Raw genomic sequence first — 21,286 nt, 5'->3', positions numbered from 1 at the left:
TCGGCTTTAGTGGGCAGTTGACTCAGTTTTCACGGTTTTCTTGAGTCACTCTCATTTGTCTTCCCATTTTTCTACTACTTCTTTTACTTGATTTTCAAAATGCTTTTTGAATTCTTCCTTGGCCTGAGACAAATTCCTATTTTTTTGGAGGCTTTGGATGTAGCAGCATTGACTTTGTTTTCTTTTTCTATCTGTATGTTTTGGTCTTCCTTGTTACTAAAGTAAGATTTTATAGTCTGATTATTTTTCCTGAATTTTGCTCATTTCCTCAGCCATTTACTTGATTTTTGAGCTCTTTTCAAGGTAGTACTCTGTTTCTATTGGAGTTGGTGTGGGTGTACTGTCAGCCACTTGGAGCCCCCATCATCTGTAAGCCTAGAGCTCCAGGAAGAGCAGCTTCCTCTACCCCTACTGAACCTGCCTCACCATCCTGCCTCTCCTCTCTCCTACAGACCTGACTGGTTTTTCCACTGATCTTTTAATTTTTCCTTGGCAATTTGGAGTTGTGAAGTCTGGAAACTATCACAAATGCCAGAGATTCAGTCCCCCAGAAACTTGCTCAGATCTCTCTGTTCTGGTACAGGCCAAATTGGACTGTGCTCTGCTCCGAGTGCAATATATGATTTCTATTGACATTCCAGGCTATCTGGGGCCTGAAATTTGCTTCACTCTGTCATGCTGTGTGTTCTGCAGCTCCAGAATTAGTTTAGTCATTTTTACAGATATTTGGCTGGGTTTGTGGGGGGAGCTCTAGTAAGTCTCTGATTATACTCTGCCATCTTGGCTCCACTTCCTAGAATTTTTTTATTTAGAGGAAAAGTATAAATTTGAACATGCAGATGTAGTAAAAGTAGTAGTAGTAGTAGTAGTAGTAGTAGTAGTAGTAGTAGTAGTAGTAGTAGTAATAGTAGTAATGACAATATAGTAACTTTTAAATAACACCTAATCTGTGCCAGGTGCTGTTCTAAGCACTCTACAAATAGTATGCCATTTGTACTTCATAACAATCAGGGAAGAAAGTACTATTATTATCCTCATTCTAGAGTTGAAGAAATTAACACAAATTGAAGTTGACTTGCCCAAAATCACACAGGTAGTATCCAAGGCCTCCTTTGAACTGAGGTCTTCCTGACTCCAGATCCACTGCTTTATTCACTATGCTGCATGTATAATGCAGTATTGTCAATAAGAGTGATAACTATCTGTAACAGTGATGGGTAACAATTAGAGGAAGAATTATTTTGTTATCTGAAAATGAAGTTTGACATGGAAGAATCTGTGGCATGAAAAGGGACAAAAGGGAAAGGGAAAATAATTGCATATTATCCCAATAAGCAGTCTATTTACATTCATAAGCATTTGGATTTTGTCTCTGGTATCTTGGTTTTATTCCAGGTATGCTCTAGATATGATAAAACACAAGATAAATACAGTGCACTATGAAACCCTAGATATGATGTAGAAATACATACAAAATATAAAAATGTTGGATGAATTGTTTCTGGTTTCTGTTGTCCACTCCCAATTTCTGCTCTAGAGGAGTAGTAAACAGGAATTGGAAAAAAAGTAGTAAAATCTTCTAAAGTAGATCTCTGTGCCTGGTACACGGGGGCTCTGTCCCACAGTTCTTGTGCCTAAAACTTGAGGCTTTGTGTGTTATGGCCTCTAGGTCTTTCAGACAGAAGCTAAAATGTTTCAGCTTACCTGATGCTGAGTTACCTGGCATTGGAAAGCAGAGGCCAGGTGAGGTCTCTTTGGTTTTCCCTGCAGTTACCTTAGAGCTGGCTCATTCAGTTTGTGGGAGGGATAGTCTGGCCACAGAAGGTCTCATATGCTGAGCTACAGCATAGGTAAGCTCAGGAGTTGGTGATCTTGTCAGTGCTAGTGTCTTTCCAATTCCCTTGGGGTTCTGAGGTATACCTGGGGTCCTGGTGTTGATGATTGATGGCTTCTTCCCCCTGGGGATGAAGACCTTCACCTGGGTTGCTGAGGTGGGGCTGTCTGGGATAGCTCTGATCCTGCTCTGGTCCCCTCCAGCCACAGTAAGAGGGACCCTCCTTAGTGATCTTCCTAACCTCACGAGCTAAGAGTCTGTTTACCCCTCCAGCTGCTCCCACAGTTAAATTCTGTTAAAAATATGAAGGAAGGCATGAAGCTGTGGCATGAGACTAGCCTGTCTGCTTTTCTCAGAGAGAGAGTATACTAAGATAAAATAATGTATCTCTTTCTCTCTTAAATACTGGGTTCCAATTACACATTGAACACACAGAGGAAATAGCAAATACAAAAATTTATCCAATGACGAAAGAGAAATGAGAGGAAGCATTTATAGGAGAATATATACCATACATTAGAAAGTAAAGGAAACCTCCCAATAGAAGAGTAGTAACTCAATTTGGTGTTGAAAGTCAGTTCTAGATCTTATGCAAAAGGAAAATTCCTTGAAGATACTAATGCAGAAAGCTTGGAATAGAGAAATGATGGAGTTTGTTAGCTCCTCTCATGTCAACATCACAAAGATTTCTCTCTTTGTGTCCACAAAGGGAGAATATGGGGTGGGGGGGGGCATAGACAACATGGCAAAGTAGAAGGAATGCCCTGTAAAATTTTCCCCCATAGCTCATAAAATACCTGTAAAAAAATTACTCTGAACAAATTCTAGAGCAGCAGAAACCACAAAATGGCAGAGTCAAGAATATTTCCAGCCCAAGACAGCCTGAAAGGCATACAGGAAAGGTCTATTGCACCAGACTCAGAGCAGAGCACAGCTCAGCCTTTCCTGTGCAGCTCAGCAGGTACAGGACCAGAGCAGGCCTCAGGGGGAAGAATACCTGTCAGCAACTGTGGTTTCCAGATTGCGCAACTCAAAAAGGCCAAAGACAGCTTCTAAGGTCGGTGAGAAAACTCTTTCACCTGGATGAGAAGGGAATGAGTTTTGGCTCCACTGGCAGCACCCACTGCAGTGGTAGCTTCCATTTTTGGAGGCCTCCTCCTAAAGAACCTGGGGAAATTGAGCAGCTGATCCAGATCTCAGCCCCGAGTGGTGACCCTGGGGTGAGGAGGAGCACAGGCATTGAGGAGCTGGAGGTGATAGTGGAGCGGGAATTCTACTCACAGATCCTGGGCAGAAAAGTTTTGGTTGCTCCCAGACCAGTATTCAGGCCAGGAGAGGAGTAAACTTCCTTTAACAGGTCCTTAGAGTGTATTCTCCTCTTGACAAAGGACACAAAAGTCAAGTAACTGGCTGGGAAAGTGCCCCCAAAAAAGGGGAAAAAAATAAGACTGTAGATAGTTACATTCTTGGCGAACAGATATTTTCTTCCATCCTTTTGGATGAGGAAGAACAATGCATACCACTAGAGGAAAACATAAAAGACAATGCTTCTGCATCCAAAACCTCCAAAATAAATATGCAATGATCTCAATCATGGAAGGGTTCTAAAAGTATTTTGAAAATCAAGGAAGGGAGGAGGAGGAAAAATTGGAAAGACAAATAAGAGTGACGCAAGAAAATCTTGAAGACCAAGTCAACAGCTTACTAAAGGGGACCCAAAAAATGCTGAAGAAAATAACACCTTTAAAAATAGACTAACTCAAATGGCAAAAGAGGTCCAAAAAGCCAATGAGGAGAAGAATGCTTTAAAAGGAAGAATTAGCCAAATAGAAAAGGAGCTTCAAAAGCTCACTGAAGAAAACAGTTTTTGTTTTAAAAATTAGAATGGACCGGATGGAAATTAATGGCTTTATGAGAAACTAAGAAATTACAAAACAAAACCAAAAGAATTAAAAATAGAAGACAATATGAAATAGCTCATTGGAAAAACAACTGACCTGAGAAATAGATCCAGGAGAGACAATTTAAAAATTTAGGGACTGCTTGAAAGCCATGATCAAAAAAAGACATCATCTTTCTTGAAATTATCAAGGTAAATAGCCCTGATATTCTAGAAGCAGATGATAAAATAAATATTTAAAGAATCCACTGATCACCTCCTGAAAGAGATCTGAAAAGAAAACCTCCTAGGAATATTGTAGCCAAATTCCAGAGTCCCCTGGTCAAGGGGAAAATATTACAAGCAGCCAGAAAGAAATAATTTGAGTATTGCAGAAATACAATCAGGATAACACACGATCTGGCAGCTTCTACATTAAGGGATTGAATGGCTTGGAATATGATATTCCAGAAGTCAAAGGAATTAGTATTAAAGCCAAGAATCAACTACTCAGCAAAAGTGAGTATAATACTTTTAGGGGAAAATGGTCATTCAATGAAATAGAGGACTTTCAAGCATTCTTGATGAAAAAACCAGAACTGAATAGAAAATTTGATTTTCAAACACAGGAGTCAAGAGAATTATGTTAAAGTAAACAGGAAAGAGAAATCCTAAGTACTTAGTAAAGTTGAACTGTTTACATTCCAACGTGAAAAGATCATATTTGTAACTCTTGTAACTTTTCTTAGTATTTGGGTAGTTGGAGGATTTACAAACACACACACACACACACACACACACACACACACACACACACACACACACACATATATATATATATATAGAGAGAGAGAGAGAGACAGACAGACAGACAGACAGACAGAGAGACAGAGACAGAGAGAGAGAGGGCACAGGGTGAGTTGAATAGGAAGGAATGATATCTAAAAAATGAAATTAAGGAGTGAGAGAGGAATGTATTGGTAGGAGAAAGGGAAAAATGGAATGACTCAAACTATTTCTCAAAGCAAGTAAAAGCTTTTTCAATGGAGTGGAAAAGGGAGGAGGTGAGATGCAAAAAATGAAGCTTACTCTCATCACATTTTGCTTAAGGAGGGAATAACATGCACACTCAATTTGGTATGAAAATCTATCTTACAGAACAGGAAAGCAGGAGAGAAGGGGATAAGTGGGCTGTAGGGGAGATGATAGAAGGGAGGGCTAATGGGAAGAGGGAGCAATTAGAAGAAAACACTTTTGGGAAGAGACAAGGTCAAAAGAGATAATAGAACAAATGCGGGTCAGGATAGGATGGAAGAAAATATAGTTAGTCTTACACATCATGACTATTATGGAAGTCTTTAGCAAAGCTACAAATAAATACCTATATTGAATTGCTTGCCTTCTCCATGGGGATGGGTGGGGAAGGAGGAAGGGAGAGAAGGTGGAACTCAAAGTTTTAGCAACAAATGTTGAGAATTATTTTTGCATGCAACTGGGAAATAAGAAATCCAGGTATTTGGGAACAGAAATCTATCTTTCCTTACTAGAAAAGAGAGAAGATGGGGATAAGGGAAGAGAGGGGTGTGATAGAAGTGAGGGCAGATTAGGGGAAGGGATAATCAGAATGCACGTTATCTTGGAGTGGGTTAGAGATGGGGAGAAAATTTGAAACTCAAAATTTTGTGAAAATATATGTTGAAAACCAAAAATAAATAAATAAATTTTAAAAACAGATTTAAAAAGGGAGGACATGACATTGTGAATCTTCCTTCTTGATGCTGCAAGCCAGAAGAATCCAAAAAAAGTTAAGAGAGTTGATCTCTCTCTCTCTCCCTCCTTACCTCTTTCCCTCTCTCCATCTCTCTTTCTCTCTCTCTCTCTCTCTCTCTCTCTCTCTCTCTCTCTCTCTCTCTCTCTCTCTCTCTCTCTCTCTCTCTGTCTTACCAGCTTCTCCAGAGGCCTCACAACAGGTGTGTCATTGATATTCATCACAAAGGAGAGAAGTCCACATGTGTGGACTTTGGACTTTAGGTTAAATATGTTTTCATACATACAAAAAGTATGGATTTTGAGATCAGCTACTTAATACTAAGATTATGATATTGCTTCTGTCATTACTTAAGGTCCATTTTGTGAGGAGTTGCTGGAGCCTTGCCTTTTTCAACCATGTTGGAATAGAGGAATATGCCATAATCAAATGCCAGCTTGTATTTTTGATGGTCTAGCTGACTTTCTTGGTCCCAAATGTGAAACTGAAGTTGACGAGTGCTTACTCCTGCAATGTCAGAGTGGAGTTGAATGCCTCGTTATGCCAAATGTAAGTCTGTACTCAAAAAAAAAAAAAAAAAAAAGCATTACAAATCCTCGGAGTTCTGTGTTTTTTATTCGAAAGATTTAATGTTGCTGAAGAGTTCAAAAAGTGTTAAGCTCCAAGGTCTTTCTTGTCAACATATTGTATTAGAAATCAGGGGGAATCTCCTAATTTACTTGTATTTTCACTTTCATTTCTCCCATGTTGAGGGAAAACTAAAAACACCAAGATAAAGGTTCATTTCATTTGTTTTATTCCCATAAGGATTTTTCTTTGTGAAATGAGTAATTGTGCACATTTTTCTTTATTAGTTATTGATTGTTTCTCATTGCAACTTTTACTTGAAATAACATGATAACTGTTATTGTTCTGTTTTAAACAATCTTTTTTTCTCAATTTGATGAGAAAATTCAAGAGGACTAAGATAAAATTTGATAATCAATCAGACAAATCAGTATATTTTCACTACAGTGATTTTCACATCAGTTGAGAGCTCACATGGGGTTCTTGTTCTCTTCTTCATTGAATTTCATAAGCTTTTGTTTCTAGCAAATTATAAAAAATTGCAGATGCTTACTTTGAAGAAAAATAAGCTTCTTTTTACTAAAGGATAGAACCAAGATGTTTTGGCAACCTTGAGTTCAATCATAATATGTAATAAGTCATAAAATTAAAATTTCACTTTAGAGCAATTTTGTTTCACTATTTTTCTTTTAAAATTAAAGATCTGTGATTAGTTTGATCCTGTAACTATTCCATAATTTCTACTGGCCCTTTGCTTTGTAGGAGTCTGGGAACTTTCTAGGGGAGGGTATATATTGAAAAGATTTTTTTTAAATTCTTAATATTAAATACATTTACATATATGTATATATGTCTGTAAATATATATATACACATACATAGAGAGAGAGAAACAGAGAGACAGAGAGACAGAGACAGAGAGACAGAGAGACAGAGAGAATTTGAGAAGAACCTAGTTTGATACAATGAAAAGAGTATTGTTGGAATCAGAGGATGTGGGTCTGAATATGGCTCTGCCTCTTGCTCTCTAGTTGACCATGAATAAGTAATTTGACCTCATTATACCTCCATTCTTACTTTTGCAAAATGAGGGGTCAGACTCAATTCTGTTTATTTTTCATTATAACTGTAACCAATATGCTACTATGATCCATTACTTACAGTTTTGTGCTGCAGCTCAAATACAAAAGAATCTTTGAGGAAAACACAAACAAATGTCATCAGATGAATGAATTCCATAATACTGATCCATTTTAGACCTCAGAATCAACTTGTGATTACACTCATACCCTATTCAGTGTTCCACTTTAAAATTAACTACAGCCACATCTTGTGGGTACATTGCCTTATTATACTATTATATTAATTTGAGAGACCATATCTGCTCATTCATTCGCCAAACACCTGTTTGGCTAATGGATATTAAATTCAAACCAGTTTAGGTTTTGTTTTGTACTGATTGGCTATTGATAACTCATTATTCACTGATGATCTGTGTTGACTGAAGCTTATTTAAAGAATAAATGGTGATTATCTTGTAATTCACTGAGCCATTATCAAGTTCAAGTGGGGAGCTTTAGTTTAGGTACAGTTATCTCCTTGTAAGAATATAGTTTTATGCTGGTTATATATCATCCATTCTAAGATGGATCTCATGGAGAAAATTCAATTTTCTTTTAAGTAACTATAATTTTTCCATCATCAAAACTTTTTCTAGGATGCTACATGCATGTATTCACGAAAATTCACAGCCAAGTTTTGCGACAGAATTCTAAAAACATGTGATTCAATGCTTTGTGGAAAAAATGCCACTTCTAAAGAACAAGATGGAAGTTATCATTGCAGGTATGATAATCAGTGACTTCATTTCTATATTTCTGTTGTTTCTAGGTGTTTATTTCTATATTTCTACTGAGTATTTGTCCCTCCCTCCCCTGACAAAAAAATGAAAGTGTTCCAAGCCACAAAAACTACATATCAATAATTTCATTTAAGTAACTTTTAATTACATGTATTATAATGAAATTAAGAATGTTTTTCTTAAAACCTCTGATAACCCCCCCCAAAAAAACCCAACAAAAGATCTCTTAAGTTCAATGAGATGTTTTATTTTTTTCTCATAAATCATATAAGATAAAAGAAATAAATGATACTTTGGTGACAAGAAAGACAAATTGATAAAGTACCACTCCTTTTTATTGTACATAATCATGATATTGTCTTTCAAAAGGATGAAACAAGTCTTCTTAAGCTTAACTCATGGACCTATATTGGTAGTTCTCAGTTTGTGCCTTTTAGGAGAATGTTAAAAAGCAGTGCTTTATTTAAATAGGAATATGCTCAAAATTACCCATTTGCAAATGACAGAAGTGACCCAAATATATAGGCCCATAATTCTAGTACATTTTAAATAGCTTTATAGATATTTCCTCACACCATTAAGAAGTACAATTTGTCCTCTTCACACTTACTTGACTTTTATCTGGCTGCTTAAAGTAGGTTCTGTTGGGCATTATTCAAGTGCAGTAAACAGCTTCAACATTTTAGGATATTCATAAAAGCAGAAAATTAAAAGCTGTGATACATAAAAGGCTCAGAGCACACTGTGAATCAACCTAGAATATGCATTCACATCACAGATGTACAGTACACAACAATTTCATCTTTTTGAAAAGATTCACAGTTGCTAAATTTGAAATATACATTGGAGGTTTTAAGTACAACTTTCTGAAAGAAACTGAGCAAAGAAAGGTGGAGTAGGCAGAATAATTGATATAAAGTGCCTTGAAAATAAGTACCTCGGAACATAGGGACATATTGTGTCTCAGAGTCATGCACTAACAAAGCTGAGGATTAACCAGCAGTTTGAATTTCAGTCCTCTACCCAGTACATTACTATCTTGTGAACCAGCTTGCAAGGATGATTACAGGTTTTGTTTGATGCATTTATTGTAACAATAAACATAACAAATATTTTATCATTCACTTAATCGCAGGTTTATTTATTTATTTTTACTTTTTGTGTTTATTATGAACCATCTGCTATCTATCAAAGAATTCATAGCTTGTGAATGTCTGGTTGGCAGAAAGAGGTTTAAAGAATACTATTTTATTTATCTTAATTGACCCTGCTTCTGAAACATATTGAGACAACAAGAAAAGACAATTAATAGAACACTGGTTGGGTGACCAGGAAGACCTTATTTCTAATCCTGCCTTTCACACTTTCTACCTGGGTGAACCTGGAAAAATCACTTACACTTTTCAGCATCAGTTTCTTCGTCTATAAAATTAGGAATGGAGATAATAGCACTTATTTTACAAGTTTGGATTTTGTTTTATTTTATATTTTTGATGAGTATGAAATGAGAAAATCTGTTTCCATTTGAACCAAATACATGCAGTTATTTCTATGTATACCTATATACATCGATTCATGTATGATATATGGATCAAAAAATGTGTAGACATGTTAGACACATGTGCATTTATTTTTAATGCGATTCTCTCTCTTTCTCTCTCTGTCTCTGTCTCTGTCTCTGTCTCTCTCTCTCTCTCTCTCTCTCTCTCTCTCTCTCTCTCTCTCTCTCTCACACACACACACACACACACACACACACACACACACACACACACTCCCAAAACAATAGCCAGGGTAGATGGTACAGTGGATAGAGCTGCAGGTCTGGAATCAGGAAGATATGAGTTCAAATTTTGATTCAGACACTTTCCTGCTGTGTAATGCTGGGCATGTCACCTGATCCTGTTTGTCTCAGCTTCCCCATCTATAAGATGAGCTGGAGAAAGAAATGATCAAACCTCTCCAGTATCTTTGCCAAGAGAATCACAAATGAGGTCCCCAAAAGTCAGATATGGCTGAAACAACTGAATAACGAATTATTTTTTAGATGGTCACATGATTTTTAATCAGTGTGCCAAAGATCCGTAATTTCCTTGTTGTTAGAACTCATTCCACCAAACATAGATCTCAGCTCCTCTATATCTGAGTAGATAAATATTAGAGATTTAATTGCAGCTCTTAGAAATCAAGTAACACATATCATGTTCACATAGCTAACAAGTGGTAGAAAAGAGATTTACCTAGTTTTCAATACTCTGCGTTCAGGACTCTATTCACTATGTCATACTGACTTTCTAGGTGATTTTATTTGTTGGTGAATTGAGATATATGCACAGTAGGTGCTCATGTTGTGTGTGTTTTATTCATTTTCAAAGAAGTGAGCTTTAATTGTTCTACAGCGTCTATCACCATCTTTCAACTCCTATAGATTCCTTTTGGAATCCATGCTCTGGATTCCAAGTTACAAAGCAGAAAGAAGGGGATGGAATTGTCATTGACTTTATTAGCAGAAAAACTTGACACTTCAATGGGGAAAACACTTTAATCTAAAACTGGATTATCATATGAAGATATTAGATTCTCAGAGTGGAAGTAAGAGTTGAATGAAAAGTTGAGTATTGTGGCATTCTGCTGCTCTTAGTCTGGATAAACTGTTCAACATAGACTAAGCGGATTATGCTGAAGTTTTAGAACATAGTCAAAATCAAACAGTTAAAAAGAATTATTAAATTAAAAAGTGTACTTTTTTCATTCTAAACGTATTCAATAAATGAGCAATTTGATCTCTGTCTTGAAAGGGGTAAGATAATATCTGAAATAGCCTACAAATAGCACAGCAAATCTTTATGATAAAAAAATTCTGGAACTCAGGGTCAGGCATTTGTGATGGATTTGCTTAGTCAGTTTCTTTTAAGTTTAAAGAACTGAAGAAACCAAGACTGAAAATGTTTCCCTATTGATAACAGAAAGTTATCCAGCACAAAATTTATACTGGAAGAAAAAGAAAACCACCCTTCTTCCCATCCCAAAATACTTGGGCATAAATTGGGAAATAATTTCTCCTTCCAAGAATGGCTACTAAATGTCAAAATAGTGGGTCAAAACTAATACAGCTGAGAAAAGGTAAGGAAGAGGAAATGAGAATCTTCAACCGTGTCTCAGTTTTCTGTTTTTAACTTCTTCAGTTTCCATTCTGTATGTCCCAATTTTCTTTTACTAACAGATTTAGTTTTTATTTAGGAGCTCTTTTGAATTTTCTTCTGTTTATTTTGGATTTAGAAAGAAAGGTGAGAAACTGGCAATTTTGAGAATCACAGCATAAGATGAGAAAATAAATCATGGAAAAAAATAATAAATTCACCATTGTAATCTGATTTTCATTATCTACCTTACGAAGAACTTTATATTAAACAAAAGAAGTAATACCTTACGAGCAGAGGGAAATTTAGGCAATTTAGCTAGTCTACCTCCTCTTTCAGGAATCCATCCCAACACTTACATTTGATCTTTTATTTTCCATCAAAGAAGTAGGAACGACCATTTTATATTTTTATTCTCACCTCATTAAGCCTGTTTCCTTATGTTTTAGAGGAGTGAGTTCCAATAACAATGTGAATAATTTAGAAGCAGATTTTAATGTTTAAGGATAGAAGTTAGGGGAGACAAGAGAAAAATGTGAGGGGAAAATGGATGTTGGTGACTGAATGAGTATTAAAAATATGTAAATAATAAACAATAAGGCTTTAGTCAAAAACATGATTGTCAAATTTTTATTGACATATTTGGAATTTTATCAACTTTTCATTTTTCTATTTTAGATAAGATTGATTGGAAAAAATACCTTACCCCGTTAAATAACTCAACAGATGTTAAAAAACAAAACAGCTATGCCTTGTGATCTTAGAAAACAATACAAAATGCTCTATTGTTATTAACCTCATAAATATACTAATAAAATTTATTCCTAAATACTCAAATTTTTATGAAATTTTTAGGATACATTGATGATACTTATTGCTTATCTTAAAATAACCCCTATTTAGATTTATATTTGCACAAACAAAGGCAATGCAATTAAAATTAAAAGGCAAGCTGACAACAGGAAAAGAGTTTTTACAACCAGTGTCTCTGATAAAGGCCCCATTACTAAAATATATAGAGAACTGAGACAAATTGATAATAATTGTTGGTGGAGTTGTGAACTGATCTAACCATCCTGGAGAGCAATTTGGAAATATATCCTGAAGGCATAAAACTATGCAGTACCACTGCTAGATCTGTATCCCAAAAAGCTTACAAAAAAGGAACACAGACCCAAATGTACAAATATATTTATAGCTGCTCTTTTTGTGGTAGCAAGGATGTGGAAAGAGAGGGGATGTCCATCAATAGGGGAATGGATCAACAAGCTGTGGCATATGAAAATAATCAAATACTATTGTTCTATAAGAAATGAGAAGCAGTTCGATTTCAGAAAAACCTGGAAAGATTTTCATGGACTGAAGCAAATGAACTGAGCCGAACTAAGTTAATATTGTACACAGTAACAGCAATAGTGCAATGACTGACTTTGATAGACTTAGCTCCTCTCAGTAACGCAGTGTTCTAAGTCAGTTCCAATATAATCATGATGGAAAATGCTATCCTCATCCAGAGAAGGAACCATGGAGTCTGAATTGTAGATTGAAGCATACTACTTTCTCTTTCTTTTCTTCACGTCTTCCCCCTTTTGTTCTGATTCTTATTTCACAATTTGACTAATGTAGAAATACATTTAATGTGATTGTACATGTATAACCTATATCAGATTTTGTACTATCTTAGGGAGAGGAGAAGGGAGAGATAGGGAAAAATTGGAACTCGAAATTTTATAAAAGTGAATGTTTAAAATAAAAACAAACAAAAATACAAATAAGGAAATAAAAGAATGATCTTTATACTAAAATAGATAAAAATAAATGAAAGAATAATCTTAATCCTAAAATAAATAACATTGCAAAATGAAGGATACTTCCTAACCATGTAAAGCAAAGATTTCATAAAGTCAGTGGCAGTGCCAAGAAAAACTCATAGATGAGTAGAACTTTTAGGTTTACTAAGTATTTTTCTGTGACTTAAAGATATAAATGTTAGAAATTGAGGCTCAGGGTACAAGTAAGATGAGATGATAAGATCTCTGGATTTTAAGTCAGAGGACATGCTTACTAGTCCTGATTCTGCTACTTACTACTATATTATCTTGGGCAAGACATTTTTTTGCTTTGAAAAAGTTTTGAGAGAGATAATTTTTGGGTAATTTAAACATCTTATTATTAAGGTCAGCATATTCATTGATAAAAGGGTGATCATTTGGTTATTTGGCTGTCTCTCTTAGAATAAAATACTCATGGCTGTGGGCTTATGGCTTATTTGTCCTTTTGTAAAAGGAATATTCAAGAGGATGGGAATCAACTCTGATTAGTTAGCAATTAATGAGAGAATTAATATTGCAATGAGGGGCTGGACAGGAACTTTGATCATATCATCCATTTAAGTCCAATTTCATTATCAGCAATGTCCTTCAAAGACCGATCTTTTACAATAAGGACTTCAGAAAAAAAGAGAATTCTGGATTCCTTCAAATCATTCCTTTTTAATTTCTCTCACACTTAACCTATAGCCCTTAATTTCCTTACTATAAAAATCAATGGTTGGACAAGAGTCCCAGCATCAAATATTTAGCAAGATTCAGAGGCAAGGCTCATCACATGTATTTCTCTTGACTTCTAGCCTGACACTTTCTCTTCCCTACAACACATTGCCTTTCGAGATCCCATCAACAAAGTACCTTTTATTCTCCATTTACTACTAAGGAAAACTTGCCATATTGGTAGAAATAATTAAATTATCTTTGGTTGAACATCAATTATGCATTTTTGTCTTCTTGTTATTTAGTAGAAATAAATTATTAACCAAATGAAATTATATTTCTCCGTCATCTTTCTACTTTACTCTTTTGCATTTATTTGCTTTTATTGGTCTGATAATAAGTTGTTGAATCAACTTGGCATTTTTTTTTGCAGTTTGGAATATTAGTAAATGATAAAAAAATGCCGATTTTAGCTATGGTTTGCTATCTTCAGAAATGATTGTGTATTTCATTTATTTTAAATTTGGGATATAATTTTTAATTTTCAGAAATTTTAACAAATTCTAAAAAAAGTTGAAAGGATTTGTAGTAGTTACAAAGATAAATAAAAATATTAGATGAAGTCCAAACTTCCCTAAAACACTAGGTAATTTCTGGAATCAAAGTTAGATCTTTCAAATTATAAATATGTTCTGCACATTATGGATATAGGCATTGGAGAGCCACTATGCTATGAATAATCTTATCTTAGAAATTATGAAACTATAAAATTGTCTTACTTCATTCTTAACCTAATTTTAGATGCATGCTTACATTGGTTATATTCATTCCTGTTCCTCAGTTAATGAAATATAAGCATATCTCTGTGAGGACTTTCCACCAGTTAGAGTTTCTGATAAGCAATTTCTTCTTCTAAAAATAAAGAAGTTCGAATAGATGATAGCAAAGTTCTTTTACAGCTCAAAAGTTTTCTGTTCTTCTCATTCTAATTGATTCAACATGCTTTCATGGCAGTGGTAACACAAATATTTAATCTACATTAAATGATTTGGAGGTAGGGTCTATCAATCAATTGACTGACACTTAATAAACATTTACTAAGTGATAGGAACTGAATTAACTATTAGGAAAGCCAAAAGAGGCAAAAGATAGTTCCTATCTTCAAATAAAATACTAAAAATACTATAATTGTTAATTTGGAATAACTAAAATTATATTTCATTTTGCTGATGAAATTCAGAAATTTTTACCACTTCAAACTTTATTATAATAGTCACCAGAATTCAAATTTGTTATTTATATCAACTATAATGAGTAGTCACAAGATTAGAAATGAAAACATAATAGATTTAATTCTCTCTAAACTGTTTTTCAAACATTAAAGGCATTCTTCTCCAGTGGGGGAAAGTGTCTAACTTAGAGGTGGCTTATTAGGCAGAAAACAGCAATCAAATAAAGACTAAAGAAAATGAACTATTTAAAATAGTGTCAAATTGTACTGAGTACAGAACAAAACAGATGATGTGGTTAAGTATGTTCTGTCTCATTATGTGACTTATTAATCCCTTCTAAAGTCCCAATACCCTTGTAATTGATCTAAAATACATCACACAACTACTCTTAAAGATACAGGGGGGAGAGAAGAGCAATTCCTTAGGCTAGAAAGGACACTGCATTAAGTCTTGGGTTCTGTGGAGAAATGGGGCAAGTATATTTTCAAGATCACCGAAATAGCAAGATTATTTTAAATCATAACCCACAAAGAGCTATATGAGAGAATCATGAAACTTAATTGTCATGTGTTGTTTTCATCATTCCAATTACATTGTTCAAATATATTGTGTAATTTTTTTACCTTACAAATTATAATTTTTAATAAGATTCTTTAATACCAATATGAAAATATGGCTATATTTATTTACTCTATACATTTAATGACTACTCATAATTTTAAAGGAATAATACTTGGCTTATACAATAAATATTAAAACTTAAGTAGACTTGCTTCCTCTTCATTGAATTGTGAGAGAGAGGGAGGCAGAAAGAAAGTGAGAGACAAAAACTGAGATAAAGACAGAGATTATAAAAGACAGGGAAAAAGTGTATTGATAGTGACTTACACTACAGGGTGGTTTGGAAATTCTTACTGAGTAATGAGAATGAGAGAAAAGGAAGTCAGGCTAAGTACATATGTTCATAGCTTTCATGTCATCTCTGGGCACCATATAGAGTTAATGAACTACTGGAGAAGAGAATGTTAGCTTCTTTCTTTAAAGGAAATCTATAATTATAATTAAACAAACCCAACTGTGGCCATGCTATTATCCTCAACAGTGGCTCTCTATGCTATTTTTTCAAACTCAAGTATGTCATTATTGTCTCCTATTAGATAATCATCAGTGTATAATGACTCTGCTAATGGGTCTTCATCTCATTTGTCATCATATTCCTCTCATTTCTTGGTAATAGACTCATCTCTCGTAATAACTTTCAAAAAACGATGGTTTACTGTTAAATATCACTTTAGCTCAAGGTTGATTTTACACACGAATTGCCAAAAGATAATATTAAGACTATCCAGTCAAAAATGATGCTTTGAGTGATTCTTACTTGAAAATTTTTTTTCTCCTTAAAATGGATTCAAAGTAAGCAGAGTTAATACCATTTCAAGAAGCAGTTTGGTTTAGTGTATGGACAGGTGTTGTCTAATACAGGAAAATTGTTTTCAAGTTCCACCTCTGACACTGCCTTTCACTTCTCAGAGCTCTCTGGAACTTTTTAGATTATAAGTTGTGGATAAAATGTCACCTTTCTTTGATAGAGTTTATAAAGCTACAAGTTCCTACCACCAGTGGTGTGAAACCCAAATAGAAATGAATGTTTGGAGGTTGCACGTTAGCTGAAAATAGCAAACCACAAAATAGCACTATCTATGATGCAAGGTATTTTTAAATGTATTTTGTTAAAAATGTCCCAATTATATTTTCATCTAGTTCTGGCTGAAATTTAACACCCCTGCCCCACATTAATGAACTCACAGGTGTAATCCATATCCCCTAATAACAAGTCATGAAAATAAATTATCTTATATATATATTATATAAAGCATAATTATTCCTATTCTTGGTAGAATATAGTTTAATTGTAATTTTGCAATGTTGTGAGGGGAAAGTGCATTTTAAAATGTGTATCTTCTAAAACACATTCCTGATTTTTGCAGGTGGATGCCAGGATTTACTGGAAGGAACTGTGAAGAGGTAATTAAGTACTGCAGACTGCTCAGCGTCAACTGTCTGAATGAAGGATTGTATTTCAATATAATTGGAAGATTCAGAGTAAGTAACTCAATATAAGGCAAGCTAATTCAACACCTCAAAATATAAAAGCTTCATCTAGTCACAACTTCACAAGCATTTGTCTGTCTAAGTGACTAGATAAACTTATCTTTGTATGTGCATTATTTATTTAAATCAATAATACAAGACAGGCAAAGGTCAGTAATATGGATTTTTTTGTGCATTTCACAAAAGAATCATATAGTATAGAACACTAAGTAACTATACTTGGCGGTACTTTTATTGCAAAAGGAATATATAGCTAATTGTCTTCTGGTATTATAAACCTCCACAGATAAAAATTGCATTGGCTGATTCCCTCATTTCTATAAATAAATCATGAATTAAGAAAATCAACATCATTTTTAAAACAAACAAATGTACTTTGAGGCATCCTAATGATTTTTAGTTTGGAAGCTTGCAACCAAGAGGACAGTGTATGCAGTGAACAGTAAAAAAGAAATGAAAGAATGGTTCAACTAAGCTCCAAGCAGATTAATTGCACTGACAAATCTTGATATGGGAGAATAGTTGATGCAAACAAGACACCACAGATGTGCAGTTTTTCATTCCCTGGCAAACATAGATACTTTTTCAGTGAGTTTTGCTTAACTATATTTTCGTATGTCCAGTCTTTAAACAAATCAATAAGCATATGTTAAGTCTCTATTTTGGTCAGATGTTATGCAAGGAATACAAATAGAAAGAATGAAGTAAACTGTACTCTGAAGAAACTTGCATTCTGATAAGTGATTTTGAATGTGTGGGGAGGCCAGAGATTGATTGTGTAAAACCAGTAGGCATTAAAAAAAGATGTATATGCACACACATATATGTATTGTAAATGCATTCATGGATAACATACATATATATATATGCATGCATGTATATACACACTGACACATATGTAAGTGTGTATTACATCCATGTATAAATATGAACAATATATATGTTTGCATATATGAGCAAATATACACATACATAATCACTTTCATATACCATAAATGCACATATACACACATGTAATCACTTCCATATGCCATTTATAAATGAAATTTGCTGTGTCATTCCGTAATTCTGGTCATATAATTTTTCTACCTTTGAGCTACTAAAGGCAGATGTTCCGATGGGGAACAAATTCAGTAATGAGATTGCTTAGTTAAAAGGATTAAGTGATTTTATAATGATATCCTTATCCTCCTAGTTATTAGTATTTTCCCCATCCCCAGACTTACTATGCAAAAGTGCTCTAGATTTTTATTTTAGGAGGCAGGTAGATGGTATAGTGAATAGACAAGGTGACCTATATTTAGGAAGATTTTAGTTGAACACCTACCTTAGACATTTACTAGTTGTTGGTACCTTATATAGGTCACTTGACCTCTATCTACTTCTACATCTTCATTTGTAAAATAGAGATAATAGTAGCACCTAGATTTTTTGTGAATATAAAAAGCTAACATTTGTAAAGTTATTTGCAAAACATTATATAAAAATTTAAGTCTACTGTTATTATCATCATTACTTTAGTAATCAGGCTTTATCTGCCTTTATACTTAACTTACAGATGGGTAAATATTGGGAAGTCATTTGCAGAAGATTATTTCATTTTTTTTTTTGTTTACATGACAAATATCTACTTGAGTTCCTGTCTTATAAGCAGGCACTTAATCAATACTTAGTGAATTAGAAAAACTAAAACACCTTCTAAAAGTTGCTTAGCAATTGTTTTACAAGAATGAACCTTCCACACATTTATTCTCAAAAATTTCTGAACATATCTAATCAACATTGTCAATATACTTACATCCAAAACCTCAAAATGAAATATGAACTGGGCTCAAGCCCAAAAAGCCTTCTTGAAAGAGCTCAAGAAGGACTTTAAAAATGAGAGAGGGAGATGAAAAATTGGGGAAAGAAATGATAGGTATGGAAAAGAGTCAACAGCTTGGAAAAGGAAAGATAAAAAAATGACTGTAGAAAACACTTGCTTTAAGAAATTGAAATGGCCTGATGGGAAGGAATTCACTGAAGAAAACAATCTTTTAAAAAGTAAAATTTATCAAATGGAAAAGGAAGTACAAAAACTAGGTGAAGAAAACAATTCATTAAAAATCAGAATTATTGACTAGAATAAGAGTACTAGAAGAAAAGTGGAAGAAGAAAAGGGTAATTACATCACATGAAATGGCACAAAGATCTTTTACACTAGAAGAAAAGAAGGGAGATTGGTGAGTATTGCTTGAACCTCACTTCCATCAGATTTTCCTCAAAGAGGGACTTACACATGTTCAGTTGGGTAGAGAAATATGTCTTACTGTGTAGGAAATAGAAGGGAAAAGGGGAAAGAATGGGTAGGAGGTTAATAGAAGGGAGAGAGAAAAGGAGGGAAGAAGTAGTAGGGAAAAGGGGAAAGAAAAGGGAGGGGGAGAGATAGAAGGGAGAGCAGATTGAGGGAGACTGTGATAGAAGCAAAACATAAATGTGGAGAAAAAGGGAGAAAGGAGAGAGAAAAGCATAAACATAAAGGAAAATAGGATTGAGAGAAGTACAGTTAGTAATGATAACTGAATGTGAATGGGACAAACTCTCCCATAAAACTGAAGCGTATATTAGAGGGGATTAAAAATCAGAATCTTATAATATGTTGTTTATAAAAAAATAAAAAAATTGAAGCAGAGAAATGTAAACAGCATAATGGTAAAAGGCTGGAGCAGAATATATTATGCTTCAACAGAAGTAAAAAAACAAAAAAGCAGGAATAGTAATCCTGGTATCACATAGAGCAAAAGCAAAAATAGATCTAACTAAAAGAGAAAAAGAAGGAACTGATGTTCTACTAAATGGTACCATAGACCATGAAGTAATATCAGTTCAGAACACATTTGCACAAGGAATTCAAGGCTTGTTCAGCTATCTGCATAATTGACCATATCAATAACAAAATTAAGTCAAATCATATGATTATCTGAATGAATGTAGAAAAAAAAATTTTTTTTTGCCAAAACACATTTATTTATTTTTTAAAAGACTAGAGGACATAAGAGCTAGGAGCATTTCCAATAAGACTGGGAGTGAAACAAGGGTGTCTACTGCAATTCCATATTGCACTAAAATTGTTAGCTTCATAGATAGTATAAGAAAAAGAAACTGAAGGAATTTGGAAGGACAAAAACAAAAGTCATCACTCTTTGCAGATATGATGGTATAATAAGATTCCTAGAGAATCAACTAAAAATCTACTTTAAATAATTAACAGCTTAGCAAAGTTGCAGGATGTAAAATAAACCTACACAAATCTTTGTCATTTCATTGTATTACCAATGATGCCCAATAGAAAGAGATAGAAAGAGAAATTCTTTTTAAAGTTACTATAGACAATATAAAATATTTGAGAGTCTACCTGCCAAAACAAACAAAAGAACTATATGAACATATTACAAAATATTTTTCACACAAATAAAGTCAGATCTAGGTTATTGGAAAAATATCAGTTTCTCATGGGTAGACCAAGCTAAAATAATAAATTAAACTAAAATTGGCCAAATGGAAAGGAAAGGTACAAAAACTAATTGAAGAAAACAATCACTTAAAAGTGAGAATTAGGCAGATGGCAGCTAATGATTCTATGAAACATCATGAATCAATCAAAAGTGATTCAAAAGAATGAGAAAAGATGACACAAAATGTATAATAACTCATTGGAAAAAACACTTGACCTGTTAAATAGATCCTGGAGAGATGATATCAAAATCATTGGAATTGTCTTCATTTTTTTCATTCTTTTGGTTTTGTTTTATAAATTCTTGGTTTCCCTTAAAGCTTCCTTCTATTGTGTTCTAATTTTTAAAGAACTGTTTTCTCCAATGAGCTTTTAAAACTCCTTTTCCATTTGACTAATTCTGATTTTTAAAGCATTCTTGTCCTCATTGGCTTTTTGGACCTCTTTTGCCATTTGAGTTAGTCTATTTTAAAGGTGTTATTTTCTTCAGCAGTTTTTTAGGTCTCCTTTAGCAAGCTGCTGACTCGCTTTTCATGACTTTCTTGCATCAATCACCTTTCTCTTCCCCATTTTTCCTCCACCTCTCTTATTTGATTTTCTTAAATATTTTTGAGATTTTTCGTGAGATGATAGCATTGCACATTTATCTTGGAGGTTTTGGATGCAGAAGCCTTGACTTTGATGTCTTCCTCTGATTGTGTCCTTTGTTATTTCTCATCTGAAAGGATGGAGGAAAACACCTGTTAACCAAGAAAGTAGCCTTCCATAGCCTTATTTTTCCACCCTTTTTTGGTATTTTCCCAGCCTGTTTCTTGACTTTTGAATCCTTTGTCAAGTGGAGAGTATACTCTAGGGATATGTAAGTTCTCAGTTCCTCCAAGGTAGCACAATCAAAGGAGAGCTGTTTACTCC

General features: G+C 34.2%; 1 protein-coding gene across 1 annotated transcript in view; it reads left to right on the top strand.

Moving 5' to 3' along the window:
* Positions 1-21,286, top strand: part of LOC140522815 (protein eyes shut homolog) — a 322,894-nt gene that overhangs the window by 204,094 nt on the left and 97,514 nt on the right. The window contains exons 3-5 of the mRNA XM_072638058.1: positions 5,837-6,030; positions 7,765-7,892; positions 16,758-16,872. Coding sequence (XP_072494159.1) covers positions 5,837-6,030; positions 7,765-7,892; positions 16,758-16,872 — 437 coding nt within the window. The remainder of the gene's footprint in view (positions 1-5,836; positions 6,031-7,764; positions 7,893-16,757; positions 16,873-21,286) is intronic.

The sequence above is a fragment of the Notamacropus eugenii genome, chromosome 2 (genome assembly GCF_028372415.1).
Source record: "Notamacropus eugenii isolate mMacEug1 chromosome 2, mMacEug1.pri_v2, whole genome shotgun sequence".
NCBI lineage: Eukaryota > Metazoa > Chordata > Mammalia > Diprotodontia > Macropodidae > Notamacropus > Notamacropus eugenii.
The sequence above is the reverse complement of the archived record's forward strand: the minus strand, read 5'-3'. Positions and strand labels throughout refer to the sequence as shown.